Source organism: Pavona decussata, unplaced genomic scaffold (assembly GCF_977016875.1).
Source record: "Pavona decussata unplaced genomic scaffold, jaPavDecu1.1 SCAFFOLD_386, whole genome shotgun sequence".
Classification (NCBI taxonomy): domain Eukaryota; kingdom Metazoa; phylum Cnidaria; class Anthozoa; order Scleractinia; family Agariciidae; genus Pavona; species Pavona decussata.
The window spans coordinates 2,433,650-2,453,465 of record NW_028145758.1 but is presented as its reverse complement, the minus strand read 5'-3'; the positions used below and the strand labels follow the sequence as shown (position 1 = coordinate 2,453,465).

The window sequence follows — 19,816 nt, the reverse complement described above, 5'->3', positions numbered from 1 at the left end:
TATTGTTGCTGAGACTATTTTTAAAAGTAACCTAACTTGCAAATTCCTTAAAACAACAAATTACAAGAGCAGCAGAGTCGGCCAAGGTTTTTGGAGCACGTACACATGTATACTAGCGAAGTATGATAGAATTGCAAGGTCAGCGAGTAGCTGTTGAAGCACGTACCATCGCTGTTTAGTTGTAGAGCTTACCACCTTTACACAAACTGCATATTTGGAATTCCACGAATCAGCAAAACCATTCATACTTTAATCTGGATCTGGCTATATATTCCGCTGAAGAGAACAACGCCGAAAAGCAAATTAACAGCTATTGATCTGCAAAGGTTCGACCAAAATAACTCAGAAGTATTGAATGCGAGCGAAAATTGTCAAATTGAATAGACACCGGGCAGTTTAAACGCAGACTAATTAATAAGGCAGATAGATTAACCTAAGTAAAGTAACAGGCCTTTTGCAACAGTTGATCACGTGACCTACTTTTCTTAAAGATAATGATTTACCTATTTTTAGCAAATGATTTTATCAAGAATGGAATGCGAAATTGTCAGGCTTGTATCTTTTAAGGGGAAATTTTTATGGACATTCAAAATTAGAAGGATTTGTATGAGAAAAAGCCAGCTTGCCATCCAGTCACGCTTCAGTGCGTTTCCATACAAATCCTTGTAATATTTCCAATTTTTAAACTGGCACAAAATCTTTTGCTTTCATTTTATTGGTCAGAAATGTGTATTCCAACTAAGTTTGTCACCCTCTTTCTTTCTGTGTAGTTGTTTACACTTTTCCCAATATTCAAATCGTCCTGGTAAAAAAATTGGTGTTCTAGCTAACTAAAATATGCTCTTTGCATTTCTGTAATTCATATAGCTGCAGTTGCAAGTTTGCCGATTTTTGGTCACGTCATCAACTGTTACAAAAGGCCTATTATTTGACGAAAAAGTATTTTTAGAAATGATCACAACGAATATTTGTGCAGTGACTCAATGTTCCGGTAAGCGCTTAAAATGAGTTATTTGTGCCACGAGAACAAGTACTGTTGGCTTTAACACAAAGCATGAAAACAAAGCAATTAATTGACAGGATCTCATTACGGGTGAACACGGCTAAATGTAAATATAGTGAAGCGGCGTATTCCTTTAAAAACTAAATGCTACGCTAAGCAACAATAAAAAGTTAAATCCTTATGCAAAGTTGGATGCAAACAACACAAATTCTTGACCCTAATTTACCACTGTAACCTCCTCAATCACACAAAACACTAGAAACTTGTTATCAGTGCTAAGCTCTCCCCGGGGGGTAGGGGTACTAAAATTTAATACAGGGAGGCTCCGCCCCGAGGTCCGACCCCTTACCCTTTTAAATACCATTTTTGGCAGAAAAGGTACCCCTTTCGTATACCTTCCATTGACAAATGGTACCCCTTTCGTATACCTTCCATTGGAAAATAACAAAACGCCCTTTTAAATACCTAAATGACAGATTTCCCTTCCCTTTCATATACTTCGACTCGTGAAATCCCTACCCTTTCATATACTTGAAGGGTGAAAAAGGTACCCCTTTAGGGCGGAGCCTCCCCGTATAAGCCATTATAGGGAGTACCCCCTCCCCCGGGAGCTCTCCTAACAAATGCACGAGGGCTTATCAAAATCGAGCTGACTTCTCAAAGCCGATCAGGTTTGAACTGCCGTCAGCTGCAAATTGAAACATTTGAAGCTACAGCCCACGAGGATCGGCCAAGATCCTGAAGATCCGGCCGGTATAGGCTGGGTTCGTTTGAGCAAAATGGATTGCGATAGAGAACTGGCTATTAATGATCAATCTGACCGGCTATTTGCCATTTTTGTGCAGCCTCAACTAAATTGCGTATAAACTAATTTGTTATTTCTTTTTTGTGGTTATTGCTTAAAGGGGAACTATCACGAGAATTTGGTGTCACGTCAAAAACCTCAAAAGGTTTTTTCTTATCAACAGAAACCTTAAGGTATTGCTTATTTGTTTTTGATATTCTAGAATTAAAAGGTCGAGACTGAGCAGAAAACAAATCGTAATTTTTAAGAAGATTACAGGACAGTTTTTAATTTGTAAGAATTCGTAATCTTCTTAAAAATTATTCTAGAATTATTTTGTAATGATTTGAAGATCTTGTCACAACATTTTCACGATAAAAGGTCAAAATGTCCGTGATACTTCCCCTTTAACAAAGAATCGCAGAAGACTTAATTGTTTACCTCCTGGCTAAGTCTTGGCGCGTGCAAGGGGCAGGAGTATTGGGTGAAGCCTTATCCGGCACCTTATTCTGAAAACCTTGACGGTCTTTCGTAAACTGACGGTGCGTTTATCCATTTACGCTTGCTTAATTATATAATAAGCTTTATTTACCCATCTTACATAAATATACAATGGATTTGCATGTTTGGATCTAAGTTAAAAAAAAGTACAATTCAATTATCATAAACAAAGGAGCCTTGCGGCCCGCGCCCGAAGAACAGTTCAGAATACAACCGAAAAACGCTCTCAAAACGAGAATCTGTTATAACAGTGTATAGTACGGACTAAGAGGTCATCGCGGCACTTATCAATTCTCACTTACTGAGTTGATGTATTTTTCATTTCATTTTATTTATTTCACCACACCACAAAGTGTCAGCGGAAGAAAAATATTATAGAGAATGTGGTGAGGAAGTCTTAGGAGAAACCGCATCCTCATTGCAGTGCTGTTACATATGTTAAAAGACTGTGAGACGGTTGATACAATTACAGTTGAGACAGTCATGTATTGACAATGTTTTATTGCCAAGGGGAAGCGAATAACATACTTAAGCCAGTGAATCATGGCTCAAGATTTGCCAAACTCATTAACTGAATTCATCAATTAAAAGAAGAGAAAGGAGGATTATCGTAAGACTTGGTGAAGTTTTGCTTTAAATTTTGCCAAGAATTATTAAAGGTTTCAGAAGTTATTACAAAACACTCGAAAGAGTGTATCATCCGATTTCCAAGTGGGTCGAAAAACGAGACGCAGCCGAGATTTTAAACCAACTTCGAGGTGTTTGGAAATCGGATGAACTCTTTTTAGTGTTTGATATATCACATCAAGTGATGTGAATCAGTTGAAACTGATACACCATTCACCATTCAACATGTTGAATGTTTGATAAACAGACTATAACCTGGCCCTAATCCGTTCAACAGCGTAACAGCATGTTGAACATCAAAAGAAAACATCAGGTTTTACAGTTAGTGGTGAGTTTTATAGTTAAAGGTACATGGAAATTTCCATGTACCTTTACGATTCTAGAATGCAAAGGTACATGGAAATTTCCATGTGCCATTGCGATTCTAGAATGCAAAGGTACATGGAAATTTCCATGTACCTTTGCGGTTCTAGAATGCAAAGGTACACGGAAATTTCCATGTAGTTAGCGATGCTGGAGGTTGTCACTGCTAAAAGATCGTGAGCTTACGCACCACGCGGTCAAATATGGCCCGAGTTTAAGCTGGTAACAGCTTCAATTCTTGTTTTTGGATAAAACGAGATGATACTTCAACTGTAATATGTCTTGACTTGTCGAAGGACCTAGAACACAATAAAAAGCGGGATCGTTCTGTTTATGTATTTATAAGCTGTTAAACGTTCTAAGTAGAACAACATCTTCACTTTATGTTGTCAAAACGTTGTTATAATCTGCTTCGATTTTCGGTTTATCGGTTCCCGCCCAAATCAGGAGCGAAAGTAAAGGTCACTATAGCCTGCGTAGCACGGTCATTTTCCGTTTCAAGAAAAGGCAGAAAGACATGAGCAAATGAAGTACCATCACAACGCAATGATCGCTACCGAATCCTTCCCGGCTTAATTCGGTTGAAAACCCAGAGCAAAACGTGAACAACCGAATAGATGACGAAAAGAGAAAGAATATTATCAGAAATAGGCACATCGTTAAATGTTTTTGCAGAAGCCATCCTTTTCTGTGATCGACACTGCATTGCCCTGCGTGGAGATAACGCAGTCTTGAACGAAGACAGTTGTGGAAGTACGGGCAATTTCTTAGCGGCTCTGCAGATGATAGCTAACCACGACGACATTTTGAAACAACACTTAGACAATATCCAACTCTCCAGCAGAAACATTACTTACATGTCGCCTTTAATCCAGGATGAGATCATTGAAATTATTGGACAGGATATCATATTAAAGAATCTGCTAGAGGAAATCAAGGTTGCCAAGCTCTACAGTATAATGGCGGACAAGGTAACGAGTCAACAAAGAGCAACTAGCGTTGTGTGCACGCTTCATCGACAAGAACAACGATGTCAAGGAGGACTTTATTGCCTTTATTCATCTGCGACGAATAACCGGTGAGGTAATAGCGGAAACGATAGTGTCTACTTTGCAAGGTCTTGGTCTGGAAATAGAGAACGTGAGGGGTCAGGGGTACGATGGTGCCGCTAACAAGTCCAGTGACAACGTGGGGGTTCAGCGTCGAATAAAGGCTGGTTTTCACTAGCGACGGAGTCGGAGTTGGAGTCGCAAGCGGAGTCGTAAGAGCGCTTATGACCTAGTGAAAATCAAAAATCGGAGTCATAAGCGCGACGGAAGAATCAGAAGAAGAATCAGAAGAATCAGAAGAATCAGAACGTTTCCATTTTCTTCTGACTCCGCTTACGACTCCGTCGCTTACGTTCCGGAATCGGAACGCTGTTTTCACTAGATCATAAGCTCTGCGCTTCTGATTACGACTCCAACTCCGACTCCGTCGCTAGTGAAAACCAGCAAGAGAGCGCTTGCCAAAGGCTGTATATGTACACTGCAGTGGTCATTGCCTGAATCCGGTAATTTCCCACAGCCGGTGTTTTACAGCAAATCAGGAACGTGATCAATAAACTGAAGCGATGCTGCTTGTATTTCCTATAGCTTTACTTGTCATTGATCAGTTCGTGGTTATAATATTGTAGTTTTTCGTAATTTTGTTTTTAATATTACATTTTAAGTACTAATTATGTTAAAAAGGAAATGTATTAAAAATAATGTAGACATCATTTTGTGGTAAGAATGCAATCTTGTTATTGTGCACCTTTCCGTCACAGGTCTTCTACAGTCCATTATTACGAAGGCCATACCAGAGACAAGTCGCCGTAAAAGACTTATCGACATGTGCAGGACGAGATGGGCCGCGCGCCACACGGCATACACGCACTTCTACCAGGCGTACCCCTACGTCATTGCAGCCTTAGAAAACATCTCCTGTGGGGCTTATTAAGAGATGTGTGGCGACGAGTACCAAGATGCCACCTGGGACCGAAAGAGCAAGAACGACGCGGTTGCACTGTTGGCAAGTCTAGCAACTTTTGACTTCATTGTATCATTTCTTGTGCTCTACGAATTCCTCTCTCACTTGTCAGGTGTCACCGTGAAGCTGCAGGGCCAGTCAATTGACTTTATCAAGGCATATCAAGTAGGTATCTTTAACGGAACGTTATTCTTTTTTAAAATAATGTGAGAAAGAAATTAAAGCCTTATTAATGACAAATTAAAATAGCAAGAATTTACATTTTAAAATGGCTTCCAGATTGCAGATGTCAAGAGGGCGTACAACGAAATCGCGTCTAAAATGGACGAGAAATTACCGCATGTCTATAAGCATGCAGTGAGGGTGGCACGTAACGTCAATGTGGACCCTACGATGCCGAGGGTGGCTGGTCGCCAGATCCATCGTTGCAATGCCGCCCTCAGTGCTGACAATCCCGAGCAGTACTATCAGCGAAACGTTCCCGTTCCGCTTATTAACCATATCAAAGCTGAACTGGATGAGCATTTTTCCGGTAATGAGTTTCGGGTTAAATCTCTATTAAATTGCTCTTTTTTCCTTTTACCTCCCCATCAGCTCGTTCATTTCTTTGTTCGACTGAAGTGTTGATGCTCTTCTTTCCTCCGAATAGATCTGTCTGTGTTGGCGTCAAGCCTTTTCTGTCTCGTACCGTCAGTGCTGTGTGACAGGGCTGGTCATCTGCCAAACGCCGATGAGATCATCAACACCAAGTGCAAAGATGATCTCCCGTCACCGGAGCTTTTACGTCAGGAACTTCTTCGATTCCAGATCAGGTGGAACATAGTTAACTAAATTGATTAATTCTGGGATATGCCAAAATTACACAACAAATTACACAAATGGGTAAGTGAGAGATAACAGTAAATATTGTTTCTTATTTCTTTCAGATACTCCTCAAAACCGAAGGAAGACAGGCCAAATACAGCAGCCAAAACTCTTAAGGAGTGCGATGATGATCTCTTTCCAAATATATATGCGCTCCTCAAGATATGCCACAATCCCTGTCACGAGATGTGAATGCGAAAGAAGTGCGAGTTCTTTAAGTCGGCTGCATACGTATAACAGGGCATGCATGGGCCAGGAAAGGCTGTCGTCCCTCGCACTAATGCACATTCATTATCAAGTTAAAATTGATTTGGATGAGGTGGTAAATCTGTTTGCCACCAAACACCCACGGAGGCTGGAGCTCGGGACAATTCTGAGGGATTAGTTCCGCAGTATTTTGATGTATCATTTTACATCGTAAAATTAGTCCTATGTAACTTAATTCAAACAATTTTATTCGGCGACAAATGTAAAATTCCGTTCCTACCGTGTCATTTGTACCCCCCCCCCCCCCCCCCCCACACACACACACACACACACACACACACACACACATAAAATCCCGGTTACGGGCCTGTCAATTTGATTTTCGATGTCACCATTTCTAATTGCTCGTTTGTGTTCGGTCAGTCGTACGCATTAAATTTCTGCCGGTCTCACCAATATAAGTGGCTTGGCAGTCGCAGCATTTGATCATGTAAACTGCTTCCTGTCTGCAGTTTGGTTCGTCTTTGTCCTTTGTCCTTCGTCAGTAGTTGTCGTAAAGTGGTAATAGGTTTGTGAGCTATAGGGACGTTGTAGGGTTGTAGAATTCGTGCCATAGTCTCAGAAGTGCCCCTTACGTAAGGTGTACAGTCGAACCTGTATATAACGGCCACCCTCGGGACTTGAGGAACTGGCCGCTTAATACAGGTGGCCGCTTAATACAGGATCACTAAAAATACTCACTGGGCGTTGTCTAATGTCAAATTTAATGGTGTATCATACAAAAACATTTCATGCAAGGAAACAATAGGACAATCAGCACTCTTTCAAGAGATCAATACGTTAAACAAAGTTCAGTGCCAACTTGTTACTTAATGGTATAATATACGTAACATTATGTAAAAGCACTGTGCAATAAATTGTCTTCTACTCTTGTACGGTGTACAGTACTGTATTTCTAACTCACTTACTTACGTGACTTGCAGCTCGCAACAAAATATTTCATTCCGTCATTTCATAGTTGTTACGATCGAAGTGGAGTTATAACGGTAATGTTGCTAATTAAAAGTAACGCAATGTATAATAAAATTCCTCAAGTTAAAATAGGAATAGGGTAAGAATTACAGCGACTTAAACAAGTGGGACACGTGCGTTTGGCGCCTCGGAATTTGAAACTTTTGTTTGTAAAGCAAGTCGTTGACTGTCGACACTGCCAGCGACAATTCCTGTTATCCATGGTACTGTGCATATGACTTAGTTTCAAGGGCGGCCGCTTAATACAGGTAAAAATAACAAAGAAAGACAAACATGGGACTGCTACAGGGTGGCCGTGGCCGCTTAATAGAGGTGGCCGCGTAATACAGGTAACAAATACAGCGTTTGTACGCGCGAAAAATCGGGACTTTAAAAACTGGCCGCTTAATAGAGGGTGGCCGCTTAATACAGGGCCGTTATATACAGGTTCGACTGTAGTCACAGTAGTTACGGGAGTCGCGTCGTTGTTTGTGACATTAGATTCGGTGTCTTTGTAAGTGTTACATCTAACAAAGTCTTTTTCATAGTTGTTCTTGTTGAAAACGTTGTCTGAGTAGTTGTTTTTGTCTGAGAGACTGCCAGGTGGGTCACAAACCAGTTGCGCTCGCCTTGTTAAGATCTGTATGGTCCTTGCTTTGTAAGAAGTAGGGTTGTAGGATGACTGGTCCAGTAGTCTGTCAGTATGTGTTGGTTTCCTGTAAACCGTAGTACTTAGTTTGTTGTCGTTGTTGTCACGGGTAACTAAGAAGTCTAGGGTTTTCGTTTCAGTTCTTCGTATGCCCTGTATGTCGTTAACTAGTGAGTCCATTTTGTCGTAGTAGTCTGTCTTGTCCATTACAATAGTCACTCGTCCTTTGTCAGCGGGGACTATGAGTATATTGTTTGCATACGTTTGCATTTTCATAATAAAAACTTTGTAACTTAGCCTCGCTCTCATGATGAGGTTGAAAGCAATTCAGAAATGGCCTATTCAGTTTGGGCTGTTCGGATACTTAAGCTTAAACGTTAACCTGCAGAAAGTTTTAGGAAACGGAATATTATTTTCCGAATTTACGAGCTTTTGTTGGTTTGACGAAATGCTACGGAGAGCTGATCTTATCCCACAGTTTTACCAAGATATATGTGCCCCTCGGAAAACGAAACGAATCAGTCTTCCGGTGTTACGAAATTTTGAGGTGACATTTCGCCGATGAAAGTTTTGTATTTTCTTTTAACCTATAAGATCAAATCTCTGAGGCAGGTAAGGTCATCTAAACAGATATCCACCTAAATGAACCGCTTGTTAACGCTGGCATTAGAAAGGCCGGTAGCCTGCGAGCAAGCTCTCTATCACAGGTCCGCCGCGAGAGGATTGGGGCGGGTCGCGCTATATCCTCTCGCGGCTGACCTATAATAGAGTGGCTTGCTCGCAGGCTAAAAGGCTGGCAAAAACTGAACATAAATGGCTTGTAAACACAGAAGTTATAACAAGGACCTATATTTACATAACTCGAAAAAACATACGGTAACACTATAAGGAAATTTAAGTACATATTTTAGCCGCGAGCGATCAACGACTGAAAGTTTTTACCAACTGAGATCTTTTAAAGTCATCATACTTCGGCAAACAGCTTCAAGTCCGCTGTTGATGCTCATCTAATTACCTGACCAGCTGTTTTCAAGTTTTAACTAAAGCACTCAACTTACATTTGTTATATTCTGAATATATTACGTCTTTTTTATCTACATGGGCTTTTTTAGCAAAAATTGCCGTATGTCCGTTTCTGAATTTTGCAAGTCATCAATATAGATCAGTCTAGATGCTTAACTACAAAACTAACTTGCATCAGATAGGATTGATATTGATTTTTCAAGGAAATAAAAACTTGATCAACTGTTTGATTGTCTACTTTGTAGTTTACACTGGAGTTCATCAGTTTTTTTAAATAATTTTTGGTTGATAATTGTCTAATATTCGATAACAAAGTGAGTATATATGTATACTATTTAACGATACAACCTATCCCTTAGAGTTGCGTAACATTTACAATTGCAAAGAAATCGGAGCTAGATCTTCGATTTGGTTGAATCTGCATGAAGGGCAAACACTTTGATCTTTTGGGACTAAATTGTGTATATCTTCCGAGTTCAGTCAATAGTTGCAATGTCCAAGCGTAGGTTTTATGAATTTGCCCTTCTTGTGAGATCCAAGTAACTAGAAAGTATATTCCTCTTTGACGGTGTCTTGACATTTTTAATAGTATATACTGTTCCCTTAATTAACTGATATATATTTTTCTTTGACTACCCAGTAACATAGTTTGATGTAATATATCAAACAAAAGGAAGGGTGTGTTAGTAGATTGAAACAACGAGGCGCAGCAAAGCTTTTTGAACCAACCAGTCAAGGTGTAAAATACTCGTTCGAAAGTTTGATATCGCCACTCAGGCCATTAACAATTCTTGGATAAATTCAAAGCAAAAGTTCAGCAAATTTTACGATAATTAAAATCACATTTCCAAACCTCCTCCTTCATAGCATTATTTTTTTTTGTTTCTCTCAACAAATAATTAATGAGTTTGAGAATTTATGATCACCGGCCATCTATATTTTGAGAATCAAAATCAGTAAAACTGTCGAGTATTTTGATTTTTTCATAAGATTATAATACAAACTGTATATGGAATACAGATCTATAGACTTTAGGTTAACCATACAAAAAGGCCATGACCTTTGTTACGCAGTGAGGAAACAGTACAAAATTAAGTACTATTTTTGGATTGATATGAATATTCTTAGGGAACATTAGGTCGTTACGCAACGCTTGGGGAGAAGCGTTTCGAGATGAACGGCTGCAGAAAACATTAGCTGTCTTATTTAGTATTGCTGACTTCTTAATAACTTTTGCAAACTTGTTTCCAATCGGCGAACTATCTCAAGTCTTTAAACTTGGTTTCGCATGTGTCATCAACAATTTTCTAAGACGATTTTCCTCCGAAAAAGGGGTTGCCTTGGTGTCATACCAAACTATTTGCTATGGAGGGTGTTGAAAGTGTGAAACGGGAACTGAGATTTGCTCTTTTGTCACTGAGACTGGGTGAATCATTAAATTTGGGTGACATGGAATAAAATCTGGCGCAAAATTTAAACCTACAGTCGACCCTTTAATTTGTGTAACATAGTTTTAAGGTATGGAAGATACCTTGCAGTGTAACTGTTTACTATACTGTACTAGGTGGTTCTAACTTTTGAGTCTGTGGATGAAGCACTAAAGTGTGACCATTCAAATGAAAGCTACTGAGCAGTACTTTCCAGTGGTACTGTTTACTATACTGTACAAGGTGGTTCTAACTTTTGAGTCAGTGGATGAAATCCTACAGTATGACCATTCAAGTGAAAGCTACTGAGCAGTACTTTCCTGTGGTGCCGTTTATTATGCTGTACAAGGTGGTTCTAAGTTTTGAGTCTGTGGATGAAAACCTTAAGTGCGACCATTCTAATTAAAGCCACTGAGCAGTACTTTCCTGTGGTGCTGTTTATCATGCTGTATAAGGAAGTTCTAACTTTTGAGTCTGTGGATGAAATCCTAAAGTGTGACCATTCAAATGAAAACTACTAAGCAGTACTTTCCTGCGGTGCTGTTTATTATGCACTACAAGTTGGTCGTAAGATAGTGAAAGAAATCCTCCATCGTGCTGTTTGTTCCTTCGTGTTGTGCATGATTTTATTTGAGATGGTCACTGGGATAGTACTGTTCAAATTTGTTGTCCCTGAGCTCCCTGTAAATAAAAACGGGCATTTTGAATCTCCGTAAGAGCTCTTTGCAGCACACGTGCACAGCGTTCCTCAAGCTCTGGTGTCATGGGACTATTAAAGAGAGAAAGAATCCCAAACAGCTTGTTGGAAGACTGCATGGGACTCGTTAGCTTTCTCTTGATGGGACAGTGGTTTCCAGTCTCTTCGCTGTTTGAATACTTCGTTTGAAGTTTGGCTTGATTCTGTATGGACCTTTTAACACCAGGCGAGCTTGCTTCCCTTCCAGATACAGCAAAATTCGCATTATATGAAGCATTATGAGTATTGGGGCTGTTAATTGGCTGAATTGTGTTATCTATGACATGAGGTACGCAAGGTACGTGAGCATGTGTACCACCTGAGTTCGCTTCATCGCTGGCCAGGTGTTGGTTTTCTTCAAGAAATAAATATTGGACTGATTTGGACTGGACTTTTATTCCAGGATTGGAAGCACTCTGCGTCTCTACTATGGACTGCTTTTGCACTCCTTGTTGGCGAGATGGTAAAGCTTGAAACGCCAGTGGATCGTGAAATAAGTTGAAGACTTCCTCATAATTATGCTGTAAAGCAGGCGACCGCTGTTCACTTATATCCAGGGTGGCGGCAGCATTGTTTGACTGGCTGTCCGGAATATTTCCATAGTTGTTTAGCCAGAGAACGTTGAGAACATCATCTAGGTCATCTAGGTCTTGATTCCAGAAATGATCAGTACTTTCGTTTGCTGCGGTAAGCCTTACCTCTGTACTTTGATCCACGCTGTTTCTAATTTTAAAAATCAGATAAAACATTAGACTGTTCACAGTCCCCCTATTTTTCCGTGGGATTCTCGAGACCGGTACGCTTCGATGGAACCGCCGCCATCTTGGTTTGTAATAGCTAGCGCGATCTGGGGAGAGTGTCTTAACCAGATCGCGCTCGCTTTTACAAACCAAGATGGCGGCGGTTCCATCGAAGCGTACCGGTCTCGAGAATCCCACGGAAAAATAGGGGGACTGTGAACAGTCTAATAAAACATGTTTTAATTGAATAAACTGATGGATTGATTACTAATTAACAACAATAAAATAATAATAATAATAATAATAATAATAATAATAATAATAATAATAATATTAATAAATAATAATAATAATAATAATAATAATAATAATAATAAGCACGAGAACGACAAGAATAGATTGTATACGCAAAGAGTGATGGACGTGGAACAGGGAACATTTACACCATTAGTCTGTACAACAACAGGCGGCATGGGAGAGGAGTGCAAGAGATACCATGACAGGCTGGCAGAGCTAGTCGCAGCGAAGAAAGGAGAGAACTATGTCACCACTGTCGCTTGGATACGTTCTAAAGTATCCTTTGCCATCGTTAGGTCGGCTTTACTCTGTCTTAGAGGGTCAAGAACAGTTAGAAGAGCAATTAGAAGCAATGTTTAAGAAGCGGACTTTGAATTAGATAGATAGCTATAGATGCCTCGCCAAAATCTAGGTCCTATGATTTTTATACATATTTTTTCTTGATTCTTTTTTTATGACACAGTTTGATGGGTTTTTTTAGGTAAAAATCAATGAACGAATAATATTGTTGTAACTTGATGAGATTTTTCTTTTCCCTTTTCTTGAAAAAAAAATTGTGCTTAAAAATAGTCTTCTTTTATCGAAAACAGTTGTAAATAAGTTTTAATAGCTACTTTTAACCTGTAAATAACATTTTACTTGGAATAAAAAATTCTTTCATTAAAAAAAAAAAAAAAAAAAATAATAATAATAATAATAATAATAATAATAACTAGGAATAATAACAAGAACTCGCTGCGATTGGTGGAAATCTAAGTTCATATGAAGTGCGGTAATCATTTGAAAATAGCGGTCAGTCTTTTGGAGGATTTTTTGTGCTTATAATGTAACGTAGAAAGTTTAGCATAACACATGCTCAAAGGCGGGAGACTTGTTGTTCTTTAGGATGAGCTTTATCTCGTCTTCCGTACGCGGCGATTGTTGGTAACAACTCACGACCCCTTAGTTCTGGGAAGCGCTTAAGTATGCACAATTTCAACCGCGGAACTCGCTGTGATTAATGGAAATCTGAGTTCATGATACGAAGTGCGGCAATCATTTGAAAATAGCGGTCAGTCTTTTGGACGATTAAATTTGTGCTTATAATGTAACGTAAAATGCTTAGCATAACACATGCTCAAAGGCGGGAGACTTGTTGTTCTTTAGGATGAGCTTTATCTCGTCTTCCGTAAGCGACGATTGTTGGTAACAACTCACGACCCCTTAGTTCTGGGAAGCGCTTAAGTATGCACAATTTCAACTGCGGAACTCGCTGTGATTGATGGAAATCTAAGTTCATATCAAGTGCGGTAATCATTTGAAAATAGCGGTTAGTCTTTTGGAGGATTAAATTCGAGCTTATAATGTAACGAAGAAAGCTTAGCATAAAAGGGACATTAACTTTAAACCCAAAGCCGGCAATGACGACTGATCTTTGCGGTTACCAAACAAAACGCGCTTAAGGTGGCTCTATACCATTTCTTTAGTTTTCGATGATAGTGATATATATATATATATATTTTTTGATGTTCTTATTCATTCAGCCCTGTGAAGATATCAGGGTTCAAACATAGTTTCGAGTACCTAAGTCCTTATGCTTTGCTAAAAACACCGTTACAACTGGTAAACCCCGTTTCCATGGCAACCAGAGATTGATACATCTGCTGATCCCTTCACTCCAAGCTAGTTTCAAAACGGGTTTGTCCGAATTTCGCGCGATAAAATATTTTTTGAGTGAAGAAGAGAGAAACTCCAAAGTATCTCCTCGTAAAGTCGAAACAAATTCTGTACATAGTTACGTTTGGCCAATTTCTGCAATTTTCGTTTTTGCCATTTATTGCAGTTGTGCATGTATAATTCTCCCTAAGATTCTTTGGAGTACAAATACCAGCTGAATTCTAAAATTGGGCTAATTTTCAGAAAAATTCACCGTGGAAAACGCGTTAAAAAAACCTTACTTTTCAGGCGAAAACTGGCCTTGTTTCGCGCGCCAGCACAATGAAAATTCACGTATCAGTTAGAAAACTGCGCGCGCTCACGCCATTTTAGTACCCAGTTGCCGCGCGCCAAATAAGTGTATAGAGTCACCTTAAGGTGTTAACGAACAAGGTTTTAAAGACTTTTTAGAAACTTTAGTGCTTAAAGTGTAACGTGGAAAGCTTAGCATGATACAAATAACTTAATTTGATGAATAAGACACTGACTTTAAACGCAAAGCCGGCGATGACGTAAGTACCGACCTTTGCGGTTACCCAACAAAACGCGCTTAAAATGTTAACAAACGAGATTTTAGAGCACGTAAATAATTAATATGAACGAACTAAGAAGACTAATTGAAGTGTTCTCTGACGGTTCTGACGGAATACAAAGATTCCCAAGCTCATCATGCTGACAACACGGCCAAGACATGTATTTATGTATTTCATTTTATTTTATTTTGTCTATTTACTCTTTCTTTCTAATATTTATTTTCTCGAAGATATTAGCTATTCAAAGCTACTCTACAAATTCGAGGATAAATAAGGTATATGTATGTATGTATGTATGTATGTATGTATGTATGTATGTATGTATGTATGTATGTATGTATGTATGTATGTATGTATGTATGTATGTATGTATGTATGTATGTATGTATGTATGTATGATAGTCTTGCAGTTGCTCAATATTACTGCACATGTGGATATTTTTTCATTGTCAAATTTGTTTGATAATTAGTTTTCTTCAATAAATTGGGACAAAGATCCATCGTAACAGGAATTAACTGGATCAGATTAATGGGAACTATGAAAGAAAAGCAAACAAAAGGCCCTTAAATGTACAGACCGATAAGTTGTATATTTTGGCATGATATAGTGACCAAGATGCCCTTAATCGGCATTACACGGAATGCTTAATGTAGCCCCATTTATTCCCCATGATATGTTTCACAGATATTTAAAAACTATCCTCCCGTCTAATAAGATTGAATTTAGAGATACAGTTTTTTCGCTTTTTTTATAGTCAACTGTATCCTCCCTTTGCAATTAAAATAATTGAATGGTTTTATTCAGAGAGACTGCGTGATTTTTATCGTTGTGTTACTGGGAATCATACCGGGAATAACTCTGCAATAACGTCATGACCCCGCTGAACTGGTCTGGCTTCCTTGGCTTTGAATTATTCGATCTGTTTGTAAAAGCGTAGTTTCTTTGCTATGAACTCTCCCAATTTCCACCGTTTCAACTTTCAAGTACTACCTAGAAATTATTATTTCGATTTACCGCTCGAAAAACGTTTGTTTTCTCTCTGAAAACGGGAGATCCGGAGTCTTAAATTCAGACATGTGGCCGTCATTGAACGAAAACAAGATGCCTATACTGGCATTTACGCGAGAAGCATTTATTCCAACTGTATGCTTCGCAGATTTATAAAACTATCCTTGCTAATGGAATAGTTTGAGTCACGACAATCGCGTTACGTTGTTTCCCTTGTGTTACGCGACTCAGACTTTCACCGGAAGTTTCTGAAATTCCATTACGATAACGTGAGCTTCTCAATGACCTCTTTTAAGATTTACCGTTTCAAAATTGTTTATTTTCCGTTTTAAAACGGCACACTTGAGTCCACAACATGTTAACAATATGGCTCCACTAATTTAATCCAAGATTAATGAATAAATCAAATGATGCTTTGACGTCACACAAGTAGGGGTGAGTGGGTCCCCTCTCTCGCGATATATGCGACAAGAATGGATTTAAATTGGCCTGCTTTTGTTGAAGACAATCAGAACAATACATCCAGAGTAGGAGAGGGGATAGCACAAACTGGCACAAACGCGTGATGCTGAGCTGATTCATTTATTCCAACTGTATGCTTCGCAGATTTATAAAACTATCCTTGCTAATGGAAAAGTTTGAGTCACGAAGATCGCGTTACGTTGTTCCCCTTGTGTTACGTTACATAGGGTTTCACCGGAAATTTCGGTAATTCCATTACGATAACGTAAGCTGCTCAATGACCTCTTTTCATTCTCCCATCGTGGTCTAAGACTGTTAAACAAAGCACGATTATTTCGCTAGGAACTCTCCAATTTCCACCGTTTTAGATGTCGAGTGCTTCTTAGAAGTTATTCTTTCGATTGACTGCTTCAAAATGTTTAATTTTCCGTTTGAAAACCGCACACTTGAGTCCACAACATGTTAACAATATGGCAACACAAATTTAATCTAAGATTTATGAATAAATCAAATGATGCTTTGACGTCACACAAGTTGGGGTGAGTGGGTCCCCTCCCTCGCGATAGACGTGACAAGAATGGATTTTGATTGGCCTGCTTTTGTTCAAAGACAATCAGAACAATACATCCCTAGTAGGAGAGGGCAGAGTTTAATGAATAAATTAATGTGCCGATTTGTGGCTACCATGAAGAAAAAAAAGGAATCGACCCGTTTTTAGACACGGTATGCCCCACAGGGCATCCCGCGTAATAAATTAATGTACAGATTTGTGGCTACGAGGAAAAAGAAATCGTCCCGTATTTAGACACGGCATGCCCCCTCAGGGCATCCCGCGTAAAAATATATACATGCCGAAATGAGTGCTAACATAGCTCTCGACACTCAAAAGCTTGAAAATCATTCCTTGCGATATTAAGCCATGCAGAAAAGCCGGAAAACCTCTTGGGTCATGAATGTGACAAGTCAAACAGTAAATACACAGTCTCGATTTTAAACTTGTGAGTAACAAAAACAATGAAGTTTGTTTAGGTCTTTCACAAGGAGAAAACGTATTTCTTTACTCTCTCGTGTGAATCAAAGCGTTAAGTTAGAAATTGAATAGAATTTAGAAAAAAAAATGACTTACTTTGCTTTTCTGCCTCTCTTTGGCTTTGTCTTGCTCATGGTTCCATCCTTCAAGTTCTGTAACTTCATGTTAATACATCCGGGCAGCACACAGTCTGGTTTTGTACAGAAAATATCGTTTGCGGAAGCATTAAGACAAGCATTGTGTTGAGGACAGACGTTCATCGACTTCATCGTTGCAGCACCTGACTACAACTTCTATAACAGAAACCAAGGATGTATGATGACACGTGAATGAAAGAAATCAAACTAGAATGCGTACAGCCTCCTCCTCCCCTCAGGAAAATCGAGTGCAACAAAGGAAATCAGGAGACGTCTGCACGCAGGTTAAAATCAAACAAGCACGTTCTGCAGTTCGGCAAGACGAAGTACCGTATTTATTCCCTGTACTGGAGGATTGCATGTGACGTCATGGCGGCCATATTGGTGGATAGGAACAATAAGACTTTTCCCCTTTGGGCCGAGTAAAGTTTCCTTTGTTTTGTCCACCAACATGGCGTCAATGCAATCCACCTATTGAGGTAGTATAAAAATAAAATTTATATTGCTGCTTAAGGTACGCTTCATCTTTATGTCCAAGAAATTACCCCTCGCGCAGTCCCTCCTGTGAATCAGTTAAAGACCTTTGGTGGTTCTAAGTACTATTGCATTGACTGGTTTGGGCTGAGCATAACGAATACAACCGGAGTCCAAAAAGGATGATATATACTGAACAAAAACACCAAAATTCCTTATAATTACTTCTCAGGGATTTGCCTTTCTCTCCGTCAGTGCTATTTGGCAATCATACTTGCACATGATTTTTTAGAGAAAATAGTTTAGTTTAACTAGAGGTCCTAAGAAATACTTGTACACGGTTAAAATATGTCGTTAACTAAAACTGGATGAGAATAAGAAAGTTGTCTGGTTAAAGCTCAGTTACCTTACCTCACTGCCTTATTTTTAGTTATTACTCCTTGAAGAGGTGAAGTCAGTCCAAACTAAATCTTTTGTCGGGGAAAACATCGAGTTTTATCTGTTATGATTTTTTTCTAGCCATTACGAAATCGCGCCCATTGGCATTTGAAACTTGCGATTTGAAACTCGTGATTTCATACTTATCTTTGTTATCTGCAGTGAGATTGCAGGATGTTCGTAGATTCACGTCTTTAAGAGACATGCGATACGTGCGACACAACAGTTGATTGTTGTAGTTTTTCCTCGACGAGGCCTTCCTCTGCTGTTGAATCCTTTCGTAATGCTTGGTTTGTAAGCCACCTTTATCAAAGTCTCTTTTAATCTCGTCTTTGAGCGCAAGAAAGGTACTTGATAGTTTTCCACAACGAAGGAGTCGTTTGTAACACTGGGGAGCGAAGATGAGAGATCGGTCAACGAAAATTCTGTCACGTCGATGCCAACAGCACTTTTGATGAGACCTGGATATCCACATAATTTTTTTTCCAAAAATTCGAACTCTGTCTTTACCAAAGGTAGAGGCGCAAAGAAAACAGAAGAAATCGCTCCGAAAAACCTTCTTAGGCGTTACAACCCACATAGATATAGAATATAGGATGCCTAGATATAGAATGAGAACACGGAATACGATGGATATCGTGGAAATATCTCCACGGGTGATGATTTTCGTTGTTTTGCAGTATGTGATTGGCTGTACTTGTCACAATGAGTCAATGCTGATTGGTCTCTTTAGACAAAGGCAATTTGCCGAAGAACGGAAGTGGCTGTTAGAACCAGCAGACGTTCGTGGGGGAGGAAACGTGTGACGAACCCCTCAGGACGTCTGCGTGGGAGGCTACAGATTCCGCCGTGACGCTCGATTATGCAAATTACTTTCAATTTGCTGGAGACTGTGATTATCTGTTTTCCTTCTTTTTTATCGCAATGATAGCAAACATAATGCCCATTGTTGTTGGGAACCGTCGTTTGTCATCGAATAACCTAAAAATCATTCCTTCCTTGATAGCGCAAGGCATTTTTTTATCTATTTTAGTTTAGTCACGCAACTTCTGCTGATTAACTTCGCCTTTCCTTCTTTTGTGTTGCGTTATTTTTTCTATCATGTTTCAATGAATAGATGCGTTCCGCGAATTGTCACTTTAACAATGCCATACACAAAAGACTGCTGTGATTGACGTCCAAAATGAAGCTCATTTGCATTTTACGAGCGACGTGTTTCAAAAGGGGGCGATTTCGTAATGATTTTCTCTTCTTATTCTTCATTTAGTTTCTTTCTCCTTGTAACAAGCCATACAACGTCGCGCGTCACACACGTGACCGAATCACTCTACTTAAATATTAAGTAGCTTCGTCTGATGGCGATCAATTTGCACTGAATTAGTTTAATCATCTCTTAATCACTCAATTTCCTTTATATTACTCGTATAATTAAGACAAATTGATTTGCTTGTATATGCCGTTTCTTTGGTTATGACGATCGACATGAAATCGAGTGCTAAAAGATATGATGATTTACGAACTAATCAATTTCTTTTTGGCTTAGCCTGCGTAGCAGACGTTTCCGTTTCCTTCAAGCCAAGCGGGGTAAGCGCGCGAGGGCATTGGGGGAAAAGACGACTGCTACGCAGGCTATTTTTGGCTTTTATGTTACAATGTTATTGCAATTAGCTGTAAATCGGTAATAAAGAAATTACAATATCACTAAAGAATGAGCTTAAACAATCTTAGACGCCTGTCCCCTTAGTGTCCGTAATAAACTGAATAAAGAGGTTCGACTGTAGTTAGATATCATGAAA

The 19,816-nt window shown here is 39.2% G+C and overlaps 2 protein-coding genes across 2 annotated transcripts in view; both read right to left on the bottom strand.

Moving 5' to 3' along the window:
• Positions 1 to 9,742: 9,742 nt before the first annotated feature.
• Positions 9,743 to 19,816, bottom strand: part of LOC146451639 (uncharacterized) — a 36,736-nt gene continuing 26,662 nt past the window's right edge. The window contains exon 3 of the transcript XR_014859991.1: positions 9,743 to 9,895. The gene's annotated coding sequence lies outside the window, so the exon portion shown is untranslated. The remainder of the gene's footprint in view (positions 9,896 to 19,816) is intronic.
• On the bottom strand, positions 9,930 to 17,364 carry LOC146451640 (uncharacterized). The gene is made up of 2 exons (XM_085098882.1): positions 17,068 to 17,364; positions 9,930 to 11,928 (listed from the first exon to the last, which is right to left on the bottom strand). Exons 1-2 carry the CDS (start codon positions 17,238 to 17,240, stop codon positions 11,127 to 11,129), a joined length of 975 nt encoding a protein of 324 aa, XP_084955008.1. The 5' UTR covers positions 17,241 to 17,364; the 3' UTR covers positions 9,930 to 11,126.